We start from the raw sequence: 16997 nt of genomic DNA, 5'->3' as shown, positions 1-16997 counted from the left end.
TCTCCCCCCCCCCAAAAAAAATAAAAAGTCTGGAGGCTGCCTGCTTTCACTGAGGATCGGGGAGAGGAGAGGGGTGAGGAGAGGGGGAGGAGGGGGGTGTTCTGGGCAGATATCTCCATCTAAGCCCTGCGCTATAATTGAAATGGCGCATTTGGCTGCAGGCAGGTTGTGAGGGCGCTTTTTTTTCTCTCTCTCTCTCCTTCTTCTTCTTCTTCTTCTTCTCTGCAGCAGCATGCATGCATGTCCGCGGACGTCATTTGATTTTTAATGGCCTGCAGGAAATTTGGCGTTACAACTCCAGACATTAAGGCAAGAGAAGGGGGGAGAGAGAGGAAGAGAGAGAGAGAGAGAGAGAAGGGGGAGGGAGAGAGAGAGAGAGAGAGCGACACTGGGAGAGAGAAAAAATCACCGCGTGAAAGATATTGGTTCAAGGATATCTCTCTTCATTTTCAACATATTTTTCCTACTGGGACTTTTATCAACAAGTTACTGCGCCTTCGCTGCGTGTTGCCCGGGTGAAGGACGGATGGCAGCTCGCCGGGCTTTAAACTTTAAATTTGGGCTGGAGATGGAGATGGAAATGTGTGCCTGCTAGCTGGAACTGCCTGGGGAACTATTACATCAGACAGAAATGACAATGATTAAAATCTGCTTTTCGTCGCTCTTAAAAAAAAAAGAAAAATCTATTGAGCGACTAACAGTTGGCTGGTAAAGGTTTCCTAACCAACATCTACATCACAACTTCACACCGTTAAAGGGAGAGATCTACTTTTGTGTGTGTGTGTGTGTGTGTGCCGGAAAAAATATAAGTTCTTATATATTTGTGCAGTCATAATTTTCGTGAATAAGGAGGTGGTGGAGGGGGGGTATCACGTTTTTTTTTGTTTTTTTTTTTCCTTGAGAAAATTGCCTGGGCGAGAGAGTGGAGTTGAGCTAATTGTAGCCTAATCCCTGGCCCAGAGGCGCTTGGGCAGCCCGGAGCAAGAATTTTCTTTTTTAGCTCTGCTCTGTTATTTAGAGACGGATTATTGGCTTTCTTCTTCTCATAACAAACCACAGGGGCAGTTTCATTTAGGCAAAAAAAAAGAAAGAAAGAAAGACAGACAGACAAGAAGAAGAAGAAGAAGAAGAAGAAGAAGAAGAAGAAGAAATCCGGAGCAAGGATTCCAACAAGAGCGCACATTTTTTACGCGTATCCAAATAAGAGCAGAGAAGGGGAAGGAGATCATCTCATCTATGTACAAGGTAAGGACGCTTCCTGTGCGCTTTGGTACAAAGCAGCTTGGTGAGGACAGGTCGAGCCTGCCTTTGCAATAGAGCCTTTTAAAGCCACAGAGAGACTCTTTGCACGCAGTCCATCCCGGCCACAGCCTTTAGTTGTGTCTTTTAAGAGAGAAAAAAGCAGTTTTTGTGCGGAGATACGGAGCAAAGACTTGGCTTTTTTTTTTCTCACCCCCCCCCCGTGCGGCGGTGTAGGTTCGTGCCGGAGCTTGGACGGTTCGGTTGGTGTAGTTGTACCACAAACTCGGGGGCGTTTGGAGAAAATATTTGAGAATTTTCTTTTCTAAAAGGGGTTTACGCGGACAGCAGCTGGGACTGACCGCCGGCACGGATTTCCTCTGGACTCCCCTACAATGTTTGAAACGGTAGGGTGACAAATTTAACATCACACAATGTTTTTGGTTTTGGTTTTTTGGGTTTTTTTACGCACGGTGCAGCTTCAGTCTGTGCAGGTTCCGATGAGGAGACTCGATCGCGGATTGTGCTCGAAACAAACGGGCTTTTATTTTTATTTAATTTTTTTTAATATATATATCTTTCTCTCTTTTTTTCTGGTGCTTCTTCCCTCCCAGACAGGACAGTTAACACGTGTGAGGGTTTTGTTTTTTCTTTATCAAGCGGCTGATTTACACGTGTCGGGATTATATTCTGTTTTTTTGTAATTGTTCAGCAGGAATAAGACGCCATATTGAGCATTTGGTGGGGGAGTTGAATTAAAAGGCAGCGCACAGTGCTCGTACTGTAGTAGTGGATGCGTGTGGAGCGGGATGTTGTCTCGGATCGAACAGGGTCGTTTTATCTGTGGGATTATGGGAGGAGGAGGAGGGGGATTATTTAATGTGGATGTCATGAGTGCGGAATAGAGGAACACGACGCTTGGAGACGGAGTCGGCGGAGGGAAGGGGGGCAGTAACGCGGCAGCTCTGAGGGAGAAAGTTGCTGCGATCCAGTGTGGAGGAATTTATCATATATGGTGTGTGTGTGTGTGTGTGTGTGTGTGTGTGTGTGTGTGTGTGTGTGTGTGTGTGTGTGTGTGTGTGTGTTGGAGGTGGAGTGTGAGAGATCAAATGTGATTTATTTGGAGACTAATTTGGAGATGTACGGGTCTATTTCTTTTCCATTTGTTCCCTATTTTTTTTTTAATACGTCGATGATTTAATTAGTTAATTGATTGGTAGAGAGAGAGAGAGAGAGAGAGAGAGAGAGAGAGAGAGGCACGGTGGGACAGCCCGGTATGAACCCCAAACTTCTCAAGTCCTTCCAAGTTTTTTTTCCTCTCTCTCTCTTCCTGGGATTTGAAATGTAATCCCGTCCTCCTGTAATCGTATTAAACGAACACGATACTGCTGTGAGGCGGGAAACACCCCGAGAGGAAGAAGGCCCGGTCTCACTCTGTGTGTGTGTGTGTGTGTGTGTGTGTGTGTGTGTGTGTGTGTGTGTGTGTGTGTGTGTGTGTGTGTGTGTGTGTGTGTCTGCCCCAACGGCGCTCACCTCTCTCAGAGCCGCAGGCTACAGATCTGGACTTTTAACATCGGGGCCTTCAGTGTTGCCGGTCGGGACAGTTCAGGGACCCGATTTACTGGAGGATGAGACGCTGATCCGAGTCTGTTGGAGCCCAGATGTGAAGCGAAGAAGTGTTGTTTAAAGTTTCTTTGTGGTTTGTGTCTTCATACGAAGCCCGGAGGGGAGGGAAAAGAAGGAACACGGGTGACCTTTAGTCAGGAAAACATAGAAAGTATGCAGTTGTTCTGTTTCATCAAATAACTAAAGATTGTCTCAGTCTAACCCGCTGACACCACAGCTGCCGGTGTGACAGAGACGCGTCCAAAATGTGGCCACTCTGAGGTGAAGGTGGTTTTTACCTGCAGCTGTTGGCAAACAAATTACGCACCAGTTAGTTTGGAGATCACCACCTCCACCTGCTCCTCCACCTCCACCTCCTCCTCTGCTCGCTCAGGAGCAGCGCGGAATCAAATGGCGGCGTGTCGAAGCGAATTAAAAACATTTTCCTCAAACATTTTCGCAGCTAATCAGACTCAGCTCCGTGCTGACCTCTGCGTGCTCCCGGCGTCCCAAACCTGCGCCTCCGCAGCCCAACACCAGTGTGAACCTGTGAACACTGAGGGGTGTTTTTTTTTTATTTATTATTATTATCATTTTGAGGAATGATTTCAAACACGATCCTTCTGATTTTGAGTCACACGGTGAAGGGTACCTCACGGTTTGGCCCGTGGACACTGGTGGATGAATCTCCCGGCGCGTTTTTACGCACAGTCGTAAACTTGTTTCTTAGGAGAGCTACAGCGACGCAGCTCTCACTCATCTGTCGGTACATGACGAGCCATCACCTGAACCTTTTGTTTTCAATGTATGTGTGTGCTAAGAGGAAAAAAGTTGCCCCCTTCCCTCCCTCCTTACCTCCCTCCTTCCCTCCCTCCCCGTCGTGTTTTCCTTGCTCGCAGATTGGTGGTTGGTGTGTCTGGGCGCATCACGTCTAACACATAAGGCGACCTTTAATTAGAATATTGCAGCAGCAGTTTGTTTTATTCCCCTGGAGGCTGACACCTAGCATTCCTCCCTCTCTCTCTCTCTCTCTCTCTCTCTCTCTCTCTCTCTCTCTCTCTCTCTCTCTCTCTCTCCGTCCATCTCTCTTTCTCTCCTCCCTCTCTCTCTCTCTCTCTCCCTCCCTCCCCTCTTTCCTCTCTCACCCGGGTTCTCTCTAATAAGCATCCTCCTATCCTCGCCTCCGGTGCTGCATGAAAAGATGCAAACATACTTAATTAGAGCGGTGGCAATAATTTCCAGGCTAAATATGCGACCAGACAGACATGGAAGTGATCTGATAGCGTTCAGAAAGGATACTCCTACCTGCCTCCCTGTGTAGGATCACTGTGTTGTTGTTCCTTTTCTTTTTTTCCTTTTTTCTTAGTCTTTATCTTTATTCCCATGGCTTTTATTTACACTTGCTTTCAGGAGGGAAGAAGCATGTCACGGCTGTCTCTGACCCGGTCCCCGGTCTCTCCCCTGGCCGCCCAGGGGATCCCTCTGCCGGCTCAGCTGACCAAGGCGAACGCCCCGGTGCACATCGATGTCGGGGGACACATGTACACCAGCAGCCTGGCGACCCTCACCAAGTACCCAGACTCAAGGTAAGACCCGCACCGTCCTCTGCGTGGCTCTCTCTCTCTCTCTCTCTCACGCACAGCTCAGTGCTGGAAGTTAACTTTGTCATATTCGTGAGAATCATTAATAAGGACATTTTTAAAGAGTTTCTGCTTTTTTGCATCTTTCTAAATGTGATGTTTAAATCTTTCAGTCTGACTTTTTTTTTTTTATAACATTAAATCCTAATGAAATCTAGATTTTAATCAGTTTATATCACTATGTAAAAGCTCCCCATTACATTTTAGTCACTAAATCAATTATTACATTATTTGGAGTTTGTCTTAATTAGGTCTGATGTGGATAACAAGTCGTTTAGCAGGCTGGCATCAGCACAGACACACTGACAGTGACCTCGGAAACTTCCTGTTTAATATCTTTTCAAACCATGTGGGCACTTTTTCTCTCCCCCGTCATTATTCTCTAAACTTTCGTGGCCTCAAAATGAGGAATTTGATTGTTTTTTTTTGTTGTTGTTGTTTGTTTCAGTCCTGATTATTTTAATTGTTTGATAAATACCTCGCAGGCTTTTTGGTTTATTTATTTCTTTATATCGCTCTCTCTCTTCACATGATGGTTGTGTCTGAAAAAAAAATCAGCTGCTGTCAAGCTGAACACATGTTTTAACTGCTGATTAGAGTGGCTGTTTTCTTCTTCTTTTTTTTTTTTTTTTTACACAGTGTGCAGACGTATTTCTTTTTTGTGTTGTGTATTTTGTGCCTCTGGATCCGGGTGCGATGACGTAAAAGTTCCGGGTGTCCGTCATCATGGCGGATGTGGGGCAGCTTCAGATCTGATTAAAACTTCAGCTCGTTGGCGTGTTCCATATTGATTTTCTTGACTATTTTAGAAACAGCATTTACAACCATCAGATCCTCTTCATGTCATCAATCACGGGGGCTCGTTACCAACACACGTGTATTATAATACAAGTTTTTTCAAATGGCTCAGGTCGAACTTAAAAAGTGTGACTTTCTCTCCACTGAATATTTGGACAAGAGAGGGACTCCTGCTCTCTCAAGCTTCTGAAACATTTATATATTTTTTTTATATATATATTTGATGCACTTCCATTGCAACATTTAGTCATGATGATTCAGATTGTGTAAGAGCTGTTGGTAATCCACCCTCCCACTTATTTCACGTTTTTAGCTCCATCCACAAACAAAGGTGACACCACCAGAAGTTAAGTTCAAAAATAACTCTCTGCTTCGTTCCCACTGCACAGATTTCACCCCCTTTTTTTGAAAAAAAAAAAAAAAGACGGGGTGTTTTCAGGCACCTCTCGTGCGTCATTCATTTCATTATACAGTCTTCGATTGTGCGTCAGCTGACAGAGTCCCATGTGGGCCAAGGTAAACATTCACCAGGTTGTTAGAAAATCTGCCAAATTGGCTCACAGGAAACAATCCACATAATCCCCCTGGTAATAAAGTCTTGATATTCATGGAGTCCGCTGACAGGAAATCCCTGACAACTCTGCTTTATATTCCCGACTCCAACATGTCATGAGAAAAATAAAGCTCATCCCAGACAAAGGGTTTAAGATTGTTTTTGTTTTGTTGCCCACTGTTTTTCGGCGTGACGCGGGGTTTATCTGAGGGGGGGCCGCGGAGACGAGAGGGTTTTAATCAAATGTGCTAATGTGGATTCGGATCTTGAAGGATCTTTTTTTTTTTTTTTTTTGCTTTTCACGCAGTTTTTTAGACTATTTTAGATTTTTTTCCGTGTGTGTGTGTGTCTTGTTGTTGTGCATCTTTATTATAATTCTTTTTTTGTTTAATGCATCTGGTGCAGCTTTACACTTGACAAAGAGGTAATTCATAAAAGGGGGGGGGGGCACCATGCAAGTGGAGCACAGAGTCACGTCAGAGCACCCAAGCAGTGTTTTTACAGTGAGAGTAAAGACCGGATACCAGTGTGAGTGTTGGTCGGAGAGCTCTTTCCTCCCTCTCTCTCTCTCTCTCTCTCTCTCTCTCTCTCTCTCTCTCTCTTTCTATGTCTTTCTCACTCTAGATCACACACACACACACACACACACACACACACACACACACACACACACACACACACACACACACACTGTTTCTCTCTCTCAGCCTCCTCAGTGTACATTTGGCCTCGGGGCTCCACTTTCCACTGGAGCCAGTGGAAGGAGGGGCCCTTTTGTGTGAATTAGGATAATGGCTGACAGCAGAAAGCAAAACAATTACACTGGCAAAGCCTTGCAGGACCCTTTTTTTTTTTTTTTTGTGGCCATGTCCGGTCAAGAGCAGGGCACTGTGGCAGAGCAAAGAAGGAGGAGAAAAAGAAAAAAAAAAGTGACGGCTAAAAAAGAGCAGGGCTAAAGAGTTTAAAGTTGATGATTACTTTTAATAGATTGGCCCCTAAATAATGTAGCGTGCCAAGAGAAAGTTAGTCTAGTAACTAATGTGCGGTTATTCATCTTCCTCTGTGCGGCCCATATTAAGGGACAGGGGTCATGAAACATTGATGCGCACTCTGTGTAGCTCTCAGAGAGGACAGTCTGAGCAGTCACTTGAACAGAAGCTGAGGAAATTAGGGGAAATGTTCCAGAGACAAGGAAACTATTTTGAAAGGACCACTGGACATTTTTCTCCTCGAAGACGAGTCGCCTGCGTCCGGAGACGATAGATGTGCGCCGGCCTCGTGCTCCTTTTAGTGATCCTCTATATCTGAACGCTGAGATCACCACATTTAACACAGCAAGCCAAACGTACGGATCAGAGAATGTTACACTTCCTCTTGTTTTTTTCATTCTCCGGCCTCTCGGCTGCTCTAATCACATGCCCCGAGTGCTTGTTAAAGAGGCTCTATGGCGCCAACATACCGCTATGATCTAAAGCTAAAATCTGCTGTTTGATAAGGATTTTAGTTTAACTCACTTAACATGAAATAATAATGAGAATTAAATGTTGCCCCCTTGCGCAGAAACAGTCAAGTTATGTAGCTCCAAAATAACAGATGAAAAAGATTTCGGGAGCTGCAGATGCAAAATGTGACTGTTAGCAAAACATATTGTGAGCGTAGGAGTGGAGCTGTGTGGTTGAAGCAATTCATCAACGTATGTGCAGCTCACATCGTGGCCAATGATGGCAGAGAACAGAGAGTTTACTACTGAGATGCAGAAACGTGTAAAGACGTTAAGCGTTAAACCGAGACGTTGTCACATATTCTCTTTAAGGCATCATTGTTCGGCGAAATTAGAATTATTTTTCATCTCTTTTCTCAAACTTTTCTCACGCTCTTTTTGGGAGAGCTCTCTGAGAGCCGACAGCATCACGATCAACGTTCTTTAGCTTCAGACGCACCGTCGTCTGCACGTTCATCAGGCGTCCATTAGCGCTCCTGTAGAATCGGTGCTACCTGTGCTGCCTTCCTCCTCCTCCTCCTCCTCCTCCTCTTCCTCCTCCTCCTCCTCCTCCTGCAGACACGTCTTCTGGCAGCTCGGAGCCGCTGGCCCGGCTGTAGCTGCTGCAGCGAGCATCCTGCCAGATATTGCCCACCTACTGCCCCGCTGCCTGCCCTCGCTTGGCACCGCTGGGGTGGGAGATCTGAGCTGTTCCTGTCCTTGATAACCTCCCACACCCACCACCTCCCTCCATCTCTCCCTCCCTCCCTCTCTCTGTCTTCCTCTCCAGTTCTGTCATTTTTTTTCTTCCACTCTCTCCATTTCTCTCTGTCTTCCTCTTATTCGTTACTCTCTTTTCTCCCTCTTCACTTCCGCTGTACTTCTAACTCCTTGTCTTTTGGCCTTTTTTTTTCTGTTTATGTATGTTCTCTCTTAATTTATCTATGCACACCCTCCAAACACACACACACACACACACCCTCTTCTCTCTCTCCTTACCTGTTTAAAACACCCTCCCTCCCTCCCTACAATTCAGGGATTTAACAGAAAGGGAAAAAATGAGGAGACCAACAGAGAAAGAGAGAGATACAGAGAGAGGGAGAGAGAGTGAAGGCAGTAGAAGAGAGGGAAAGAAAAAGAAAAACAGGCAGCATTTTAATTGCTTTTTAAAAAAGTGGAGATGAAAAACAGAGTTAGCCTGGAGGGGTATGGTGAAATTCTAGCTGGAAGAATTGCAAGACCATATGAGAAAGGAACACCTCGGGCGAAACAGGGAGATGAGTATTGGTTTTTTATAAAGCATTTTGCATCGATTTCCAGAGAGAAAGCGAGCAGGGGGAGAGAAGGATGGAGACAGAGAGAGAGAGAGAGAGAGAAAGAAAGAGGGAGCGAAAGAGAGAAGGGAGGGAGAACCATCTTTGCTCTGCTTCTTCACACAGTCAAGTCAAAGAAAAAGACGCAGGGTGAATTTGACGTGATAGCTGCGGCGCGTCGAGCCGACACATCGGGGTCAGGAGATACCTGATACAACCGTTTAAAAACGAGCTCGCACACTTTTTCTTTCTTTTTTTTTTTTTTTTACAAAAGCAGCAGATTTTTTAATGTAAATTCAGTCAAATGAGTGAAGCCGGCCCTGCTGTTTGCTCATTGACATCCCCACTGCGGCTCCCTCACACTGTCTTGTAATAGAGTTTGACAATGCCAGAGCTCAGGCAGTGCTCGTTGCATGTGTGTGTGTGTGTGTGTGTGTGTGTACTGGTCGGCGCGTTTTGCAAATAGGTTTTACGATTTTCTTTGTCATACAACTTTGTCAGCCGACCTAGAAGCTGTTACTGTGATTAAAGAGCTGATTGCATCAAAATGATGATAATAGCGGCAACGCAGCGCGCTGCCAAGAGCTGTTTCTCACCGAGACGATGGAAATGTGCAGAGGAACCCGTTAAGGAGGTACGCGCAACAGATTTCTTGTGTAAATCACCGCTACGACTTATTTACACAGCGCAGGCACTCCAGGTTTCTCTGCTGAGGGAATGAGTCACAAAATTAAAGCACAATTTTTTTTGCACAAAAATTTTTAAAAGTTATACAAACACTTGGACAAACTGCGTTCTCTCAAATTTCGTAGATGCTAAAAAAACTTCTGAATTATTGAAAAGGGATTTTTTTTTTTTTAGCACGTGGGAGTGAACAAACAGATCGAGTGGAGGCGCCCAGATGAGATTATTAGACCAGCAGAGAGAGAGAGAGAGGGTCCTGCAGGTAAGAGGCAGGGAGAAGACACACAAAGACGAGGGGGGGGAAATGAATATCTGTCCGAGGGTATCTCGAGGCACGGCGCCAACATGGCGTGATGAAAGTTTAAAGATAACGGCAATTTCCACTCTTTGCCTTGATGAGCCCCTGTAGTCAACTTGGAACGAAGCCCCTTAATCTTCCTGCGCACCGGTGGAAGGGTTAACTGAGGGTCGCTGTAGGCAGCAACAAGTGTCAAGTGATTATTTCACCGAGTTGTTGTAAAAGCAGAACATCTAATTGCCGCTTTTAATTAATTGTTGTGTTTCTTAACAGGAAATGGTTGTTGATGTTATTTGCTGTGATGTTATTCTCTCTTTTAGGTGTTCTTCAATATTTGCTTTGCCTTTTTGAATATGAAACCAAAGAACCAAAGTGCAAATGCGACTTATTTTCTTTAACTGATCAATGACAGCGAAGGCAGAAGTGTTTAGCTCATTTGTAGTGATCTGGTCTATTGAATTCTGGATCGCTACAGATCAGACTGGAACTCTCAGAGAGTGATTAAAGGTGCATTGTGTAGATTTGGGGAGGAAATTTCAAACAGAGGAGAAAAATCTTCATAGGCTGATATTTTTTTTTTAGATGTCTGAACCAACTAAATAAACAAATGTTCTTTGTTTTCATGACTGGATGAACTGAATAAACAAACATGATTTCATACTGTTTTACTTTGCTCATATTTGGCGGACCCTGCCACCTCTCTAGCTTCAACTTTTGTTCTGGGGGATCTTATTTTTTTTTCCCTCTGAGAACATCTTGTTTACTCAGTTATGGAAAAAATAAATACGTCTGAGTTTGTATCATTACCTCATTATTATTGTTAATGCTAAAAAAATCAGTGTTTGAATTTCTTCTCCCAAAACAACATCCTGTCTGTCTGATTTCAGGCCAGTCAAGCTGTCGCTGCATCGGCAGATTTATTAAACCAGAGACACAGAGCATGTGATCGATATCTTTACGTATTATAATAACAACATACAGTAGAGCTGCAGCTGTCAGAAGTTCTCTTACATTCATGTGGAAAAAAAAAAAAAAAGTCAAACTGTAAAAGTGGAACATTTTGTCCAGAGGTCCTCTGCACATTAGTATGTGTTACTCCTGCCTCTGTTTCATTTCCAGCCCTCTGACAGATGGAATAATAGAGCTGTAATGCTACATTCATGCCATTAATTTCTGTAAGTACAAGCAGCGAGCGTGTGTGTTGTTATAATCTCTCTGCAGAAGGGACACTTCAAACAAGTCTGGAATGGAGGAACGGTGCCTTAAGCCCCTTGTTTCAACCTGGGATGCTAATGCATTTCAAGCTTAGTGCTAATAAAATTGAAAAATAAATGGAGGGTAATTGTTTCATGCATTTGAAGGGAGCTGGCTCATTCCATTATGTGTGTGTTTGTGTGTGTGTGTGTGCGGCTGCCTGTGTGTTTGTGTGTGTGTGTGTGTGTTTCAATTTTCAGAATCAGTCGTCTGTTCAATGGCACAGAGCCCATCGTGTTGGACAGCTTGAAGCAGCACTACTTCATAGATCGGGACGGCGAGATATTCCGCTACATTCTCAGTTTCCTCAGGACCAGCAAATTGCTCCTTCCAGATGACTTCAAGGTACATATCTGCACCACAACATACTGTATTGTGTGTATTCGGCTGCACCATCAGCTCCAACAACATTAAAAAAAAAAAAAAAAAAAAAAAACCTCGAGTATGTTCAGCCATCTGCCCAGACTCGCTGTAGGATTGTGTTAAACTCCTGATTTCTTCTCCAGATGATGCACCAAAGTGTGAACGTGTTTCCATCTATTAATGCTCAACCTGAACTCTCAGGGGTTGCGTGTTTTCAAAATAGACCTGATACCACAACAGAGCCGCCAGTTGTGTTTTCACAATGCCGACATAGCCTCATCCTCCTTCCATTCAACACATTAATTACCTGTAGTATAAGCATAAGCAATAATTACGGAAACTTAAGACAGATCTGGAACAGACTCAGCTGGAGTTTACAGTGGTGGAGAGGTAAAAAAAAAAAAAAAAAATGCTAACTGGCTAACTGGAGCATGGCCCGGCGATGTGTGTGTCTGTGTGTGTGTGTGTGTGTGTGTGTGTGTGTGTGCCAAAGCCCTGAGCTGTTGTTCTTCACTCAGAGTGGTTTCTATAGAGGTGAGCCCAGGTGAAACAGCCCTGCACACCCCCAACGCTCTGATGACCGACTCCCACACAGACAGGAAGTCTCACTGACGGTCAGGGACCCACAGGATGTTGGTGCACTTTAATATAATACTAATATGATCTGTAGCCCCGTAAACATGCATCTGTGCACACACACACACACACACAGACACACACACACTTTGTGGGCCGTTGAATCTGCTTTGGTCCATATTAGACTACCGACGCTGCACACACCTGGCTCCTGTATTAGTGTTTGCATGAAAGAATCCTCTTCGTCGTAATATAAGTGAACACGTAATCATTTCGTGCACCTGAAGGGAGGAACCGTTGTTGATTTCCCGTCCATACAGGTTCATTTTAGGTATATAGTAAAAGTAACATGGTAATATTTAAAGCAAGCAGCTGTTGTAAGTGATATTTATGGTAGATGTATGGAGAACATGTTGCTTATCCATCAGACGTGATTTTAAGTCGTCTTCCTGCTCTCTGTCGATAAGTCAGCCATTTGAATAGTACTTCAGTAAAAGTATCTGATGTTAAATGTACTTGAGTAAAAGAAAAAGATAATTTCTGGCAATAAATGTACTTAAGTATCAAAAATATAAGTAAACTATACATACGTTTACGTGTGTGTATATATTGTATAGTATTGGCTGACCGATTATCTGCATGGTCAACTGATGTGCACAATAACCAATTTTTTGGTTATCAGAATTAATGTTTTGGTTTGGCAGCATTCATTCTGCAAAGTATCTTGTAACTAAAGTTATCAAGTAAATGTAATGTGTTAAAAAAAATTCAAACTCAACACGCTCAACAAAAGTACTTCAAATTAAAAAGTACTTTGCTTAGTTACGTTCCATCACTGAGGAGTATTCAGTTGGTCGAGCGTGCTGAAAATCGCTGCCTTCTGCTGAGGTCGATGAGAGCGGTGACAGTGAACTAAGACAGGAAGTTAGCGGGCTGTAAAACCAAAACAATGAGCTGAAAGACATTAAAATTCTACGTAGAGCGCCGAACATTACACCTATTAACGATATCACATGTAACATTTCTGCGTTAAAACGTCAAAAAAAACATACAAATCGTCCAACCCAGAGAAAAACGTAATTTGTTAAGGTTGCGGTGCGTTTGATTTTGTGACTTGTTGCTGTAACTTCCAGGAGAGAGGCTGCGTACGTAAACCTACCGTAAACTAAAACAATATGTCTTCCACTAATAAGTCACATAGACACATTTTCATTAGCAGTGGTGGTTGTTTAACGCGACTCCCATGATCCCATGCTGGTCACGTCTTTTGTTTTTGTTTTGATTGACGTACTTCTAGCAGCAGAAACGATTGTTGATATTAAAATATTCATCATTGCACCTTTAATCCAAATTCATGGCATTACTATCAAGCGAGTCTCAGCCCAGAAGTCGTCGCACATCCACATGTGGCTTTGTCAGAATGATTATATATTCAGCCTAAAGCTCCTTCCTGTTCAAGGTTTTTATCCAGTGATACTGTTTCCTAGGTGTATTCTATTCTCCACTTCTACTCCACCTTAACTCGCGTGACCTTTCCACCGGGCTGGCGCTTGTTCATCATTCTCTTCAAGGGAACAAGGCGAGGCCGAGCCACACAGCGCCGAGGGGCAAACTCTCCGGGCCTCACGGATAGTCTGAACGAGAGCCAAACCTCAGACAACAGAACATGACATGAAAGCGCTGCATATTTTCAGCAAATGATGGCCTGACTCAGTAGCGATTAGTTTCTCCCTTCTTATTCATGCATTTTTCCCTCCCTTCCTGTGAAGTCTTGACAGTCCAATCAGGCGCCACGGTTGAAGAGAACGCATCGGGCTTCATTGTTTCAACTCATTACGGTCCCCTCGCATAAGCCCCGCGTTGATCTGCATACCTTTCAATTTGCGTGAAGGGGAAAAAAAATGCAAATAGTGCGAGGCGGAATTGAGCATGTCCTTATCTGAACACAATCAGGCTTGCCGTCGCCAGAGGGCTGGGTCTGTTCTGCTGCTGGCAGCCACGGCGCTGTGTGTTTTGCTAAATCAATGTGAAAGTCTGAGCAGAATAGGGAAAAAAGAAATTTTTCAGCCTACATCAGTGGAACAAAATATTCACTATTAATATCCTCCCTCATCTCATTATTCAAAGTACGATTAATCACGAGAGTGTAAGCAATGCTCAGTCATATCGGGGGCATGGTTACAAACCGTTAAGAGTTAGCGGTTTGTGCGTCGGGTCGCTCGGGCTTCTGTGTTGCACTTTAAATCAATAACACTTTGTTTCTTTAGGTATCAATCGCTAAAAAGAGGAAAGAGCTAATGTTTTGTTTGTTTTGTTGTTTTTTGTGGGCGCTGTGTGTTAGATGAGCGTCTCGGCTGTTCGACTCTACTTGTGTGGCTTCTCGTCCTGTTTTGTCCAAAACACACGGTGGGTCTTTATCAGTCCTCCGACGCCCTCGTAGTGACAGTTTCCATCATTTTCTTCCTCTTCTTCTCTTCCCCTTGCCTCCCTTCTCCGTCTCTCCCTCCCTCTGTCCTTCCCTGAGATGTTGCCTTGCCGGTGGGCGATCAGGTCGGATCATTATTTTGAAGCTCAAACGGGCTGTCTGGACACAGGATTCGGGGATGAATTGTCTCGTAGAGCTGGCAGCAGTAGCAGCAGCTCCAGCAGCCAGGACAGAGCTGTTGGCCCTGTCTCCCTCTCATCCTCACCTCAGCGCTTAGGATTACTCTGTTGTTTTCTGCGCTGCTCAGGATGACTAAAGTGCCTCGCAGACAGACCCCTGTTAAAAACATATCCATCCATGGCTTCAGACCTGTGAAGGATGAGGAGCTACACTTTGATACAGAGAGCCGCCTGAAGCGGAGCGTCTCAGTATGAGTTTTGTCAGCTGCAGCAAGAGGGCCAGGAGAGAAAAAGACAGGGAGAAAGGGAGAGAAAAAGGGAAAAAAAGGACCCACTCCCCCCTCTCCTCCCCCTGCAACCTTCTCTCGCATTCTGAAATCTTAAATATTAGACCGTCAGCCTAAGATGTGTTGCGTCAACGCTCGTCCAGATGGAGTTGTATTTGGGTGTCGTTCACACGCCTGAGATGAAGGCACGGCTTAGATGACGGGGTAAACCAGAGAGCGAGGCTTTTTCTTTTTTTTTTCTTTTTCTTTTTTTTTCCAAGGCTAAACAGTCTGAGAGAAGCAGTAGGGTTAATGAATATGCTGTTTGCTGCCATGCTCTGTTTCTATACCCAGCAGTGGTCCGTGGAAGGGAAAAGGGGGAAAAACTCTTTTTAGATCAGGGCTCCCTGGCGGCTCCTGCACCCACAGCCACCAATGATGCGGACTATACGAAACATATGTTGTTTCCGCAGCACAAACACACATCGGATCGTTTTTCAAGGGCGTTTAGACCTCGCCAAGATGAACAACCTCTATCTGTAGCTACTCAGTACGTAACCAAATGCACAACTCGACACATGTCCATACACCGACACAAACGTATAGCCAGCAGCGTCGTGTAAGAATAAACTTTGAAAGGAGGCGATGTCAAGTTCACAAACTAAGAATGGATTAAGCTGTCATTCTTTGTCATGTTGAAACACTAATCAGAACACAGATTTATTAATTACTAATTGTTTAGCAGAAAGATTTGCAGCATTTAGGTGTAACCTAATTAAATCTTGTTCTAATAGGAGCTTAACATCGGGCCACAAGCCTCATTAACATAAAACTCCCTCCATGTGAGGAATACATTAAAAAATCCTCCTTGGCTGATGATTGTCCTCATGTTCACTTGCACATATCTTTCCCTCACCTCCCGTCTGCCTCCAATCGCGAACCTCCGCCTCTCCGTATTTTCTGTGGTAGCGGTGAATGATGGTGCCATCTGGTCTTGTGGGAAATTAGAGGCAAGAGCACAGGGGCAAATGGCCCCCAGCAAGCTTTGCCCAGGAGGGAGAGGCAGACAATCTGCTGCAGACTGTCTGCACACAGGAATGCACCATCCCACTTCACTGGAGCCCTACTGACGGCCTTTCTGGAGTCGGCTCGCTGAGACATGCTAAAGGCTAGCGCGGCTCTGCCAAGAGCTACTGTGAGGGAGAGCTGCAGCATGGCTATGCTTTGTTTATTGAGTGTTGTCCTGCTGGTCGGAGGCCATCGCCGATCTTGGTTTATTGTTCTCCTCTGCAGAAGATGTCTTAGATGATGTTTAGATGTTGAACTCTGTTTTAAGATGTGTGGCGATGAGATGTTCTTAGTGTTTAAAGGACGAACAAATATCAGTGTGGTACTTTTGTACTGTGTGGTATTTCTCCAATTCTCATCCAAATCAATATACCAAGTGTGCAGGATTATAGATTAAAACTTTTATACTTCTGACTTTACAGGAGAACCTTTAGCACTTAAAGTTTCTTATAACGGACGGTGAGGACAAAGGACACTGGTGCATATAAACGTGTTTCCTGAAAATATTCAGAAATATTCATGTCCAGTAATTATTTGTTCTCCAGTGCCTGCACCAGTGCTGTTTTACTACAGCAGAGAGGTCAAAGTGCAGAAGCAGCCACAGCAGCTCTCCTCGAGTAATTAGAGGTTAAGCGTTTTGCTCAAGGACACTTTGTCATTAGTTGCCGTGGGGAAGATATCGGGTTTCGCTGTAAATACAGAACACCTTCATGTTCCTCCTCCCGTGTAGGACTTCCACCTGCTGTACGAGGAGGCGCGCTACTACCAGCTGACGCCCATGATCAAGGAGCTGGAGCGCTGGAAGCAGGAGCGCGAGCAACGACGGATGGCGCAGCCCTGCGACTGCCTTGTGGTTCGGGTCACGCCCGACCTGGGCGAGAGGATCGCCTTGAGCGGGGAGAAGGTGCTCATCGAGGAGATCTTCCCCGAGACCGGAGATGTTATGTGCAACTCAGTCAACGCCGGCTGGAACCAGGACCCAACACACGTCATCCGCTTTCCCCTCAATGGCTACTGCAGGCTCAACTCCGTCCAGGTAAGACACCAGAAACACACTTCTGCTGGTTATACTTTGACCCGGTGCTATTCTGTTTGTCCTGATGGAATTAAATCAATTTCCGTGGGTCGGTGTGGTGTTCACGTATAAACCAGGGACACCGTATGAAAAGAATACAGCTGGATTGTGAAGTTGTGCGAGATGAGGTGATTAAGAAGGAGCCAAGCCATGAAAAGTTTAATATTCTAGGAGAAGTACT

The 16997-nt window shown here is 44.7% G+C and overlaps 1 protein-coding gene across 5 annotated transcripts in view; it reads left to right on the top strand.

Moving 5' to 3' along the window:
* The first annotated feature begins 292 nt into the window (after positions 1–292).
* LOC119018751 (BTB/POZ domain-containing protein kctd15) overlaps positions 293–16997 on the top strand; it is a 28702-nt gene continuing 11997 nt past the window's right edge. The window contains exons 1-4 of one of the 5 annotated variants that reach the window (XM_037096661.1): positions 293–1245; positions 4255–4430; positions 11065–11209; positions 16472–16777. In XM_037096661.1, coding sequence (XP_036952556.1) covers positions 1237–1245; positions 4255–4430; positions 11065–11209; positions 16472–16777 — 636 coding nt within the window. In that variant the 5' untranslated portion in view covers positions 293–1236. Of the gene's footprint in view, positions 1246–1290; positions 1647–1755; positions 1872–1953; positions 2255–4048; positions 4162–4254; positions 4431–11064; positions 11210–16471; positions 16778–16997 lie in introns of those variants that run through there. The other 4 variants (XM_037096660.1, XM_037096664.1, XM_037096662.1 and 1 more) reach the window with 4 other exon arrangements.

The sequence above is a fragment of the Acanthopagrus latus genome, chromosome 4, assembly GCF_904848185.1.
Source record: "Acanthopagrus latus isolate v.2019 chromosome 4, fAcaLat1.1, whole genome shotgun sequence".
Classification (NCBI taxonomy): domain Eukaryota; kingdom Metazoa; phylum Chordata; class Actinopteri; order Spariformes; family Sparidae; genus Acanthopagrus; species Acanthopagrus latus.
This window is presented reverse-complemented; position numbering and strand designations above follow the sequence as displayed.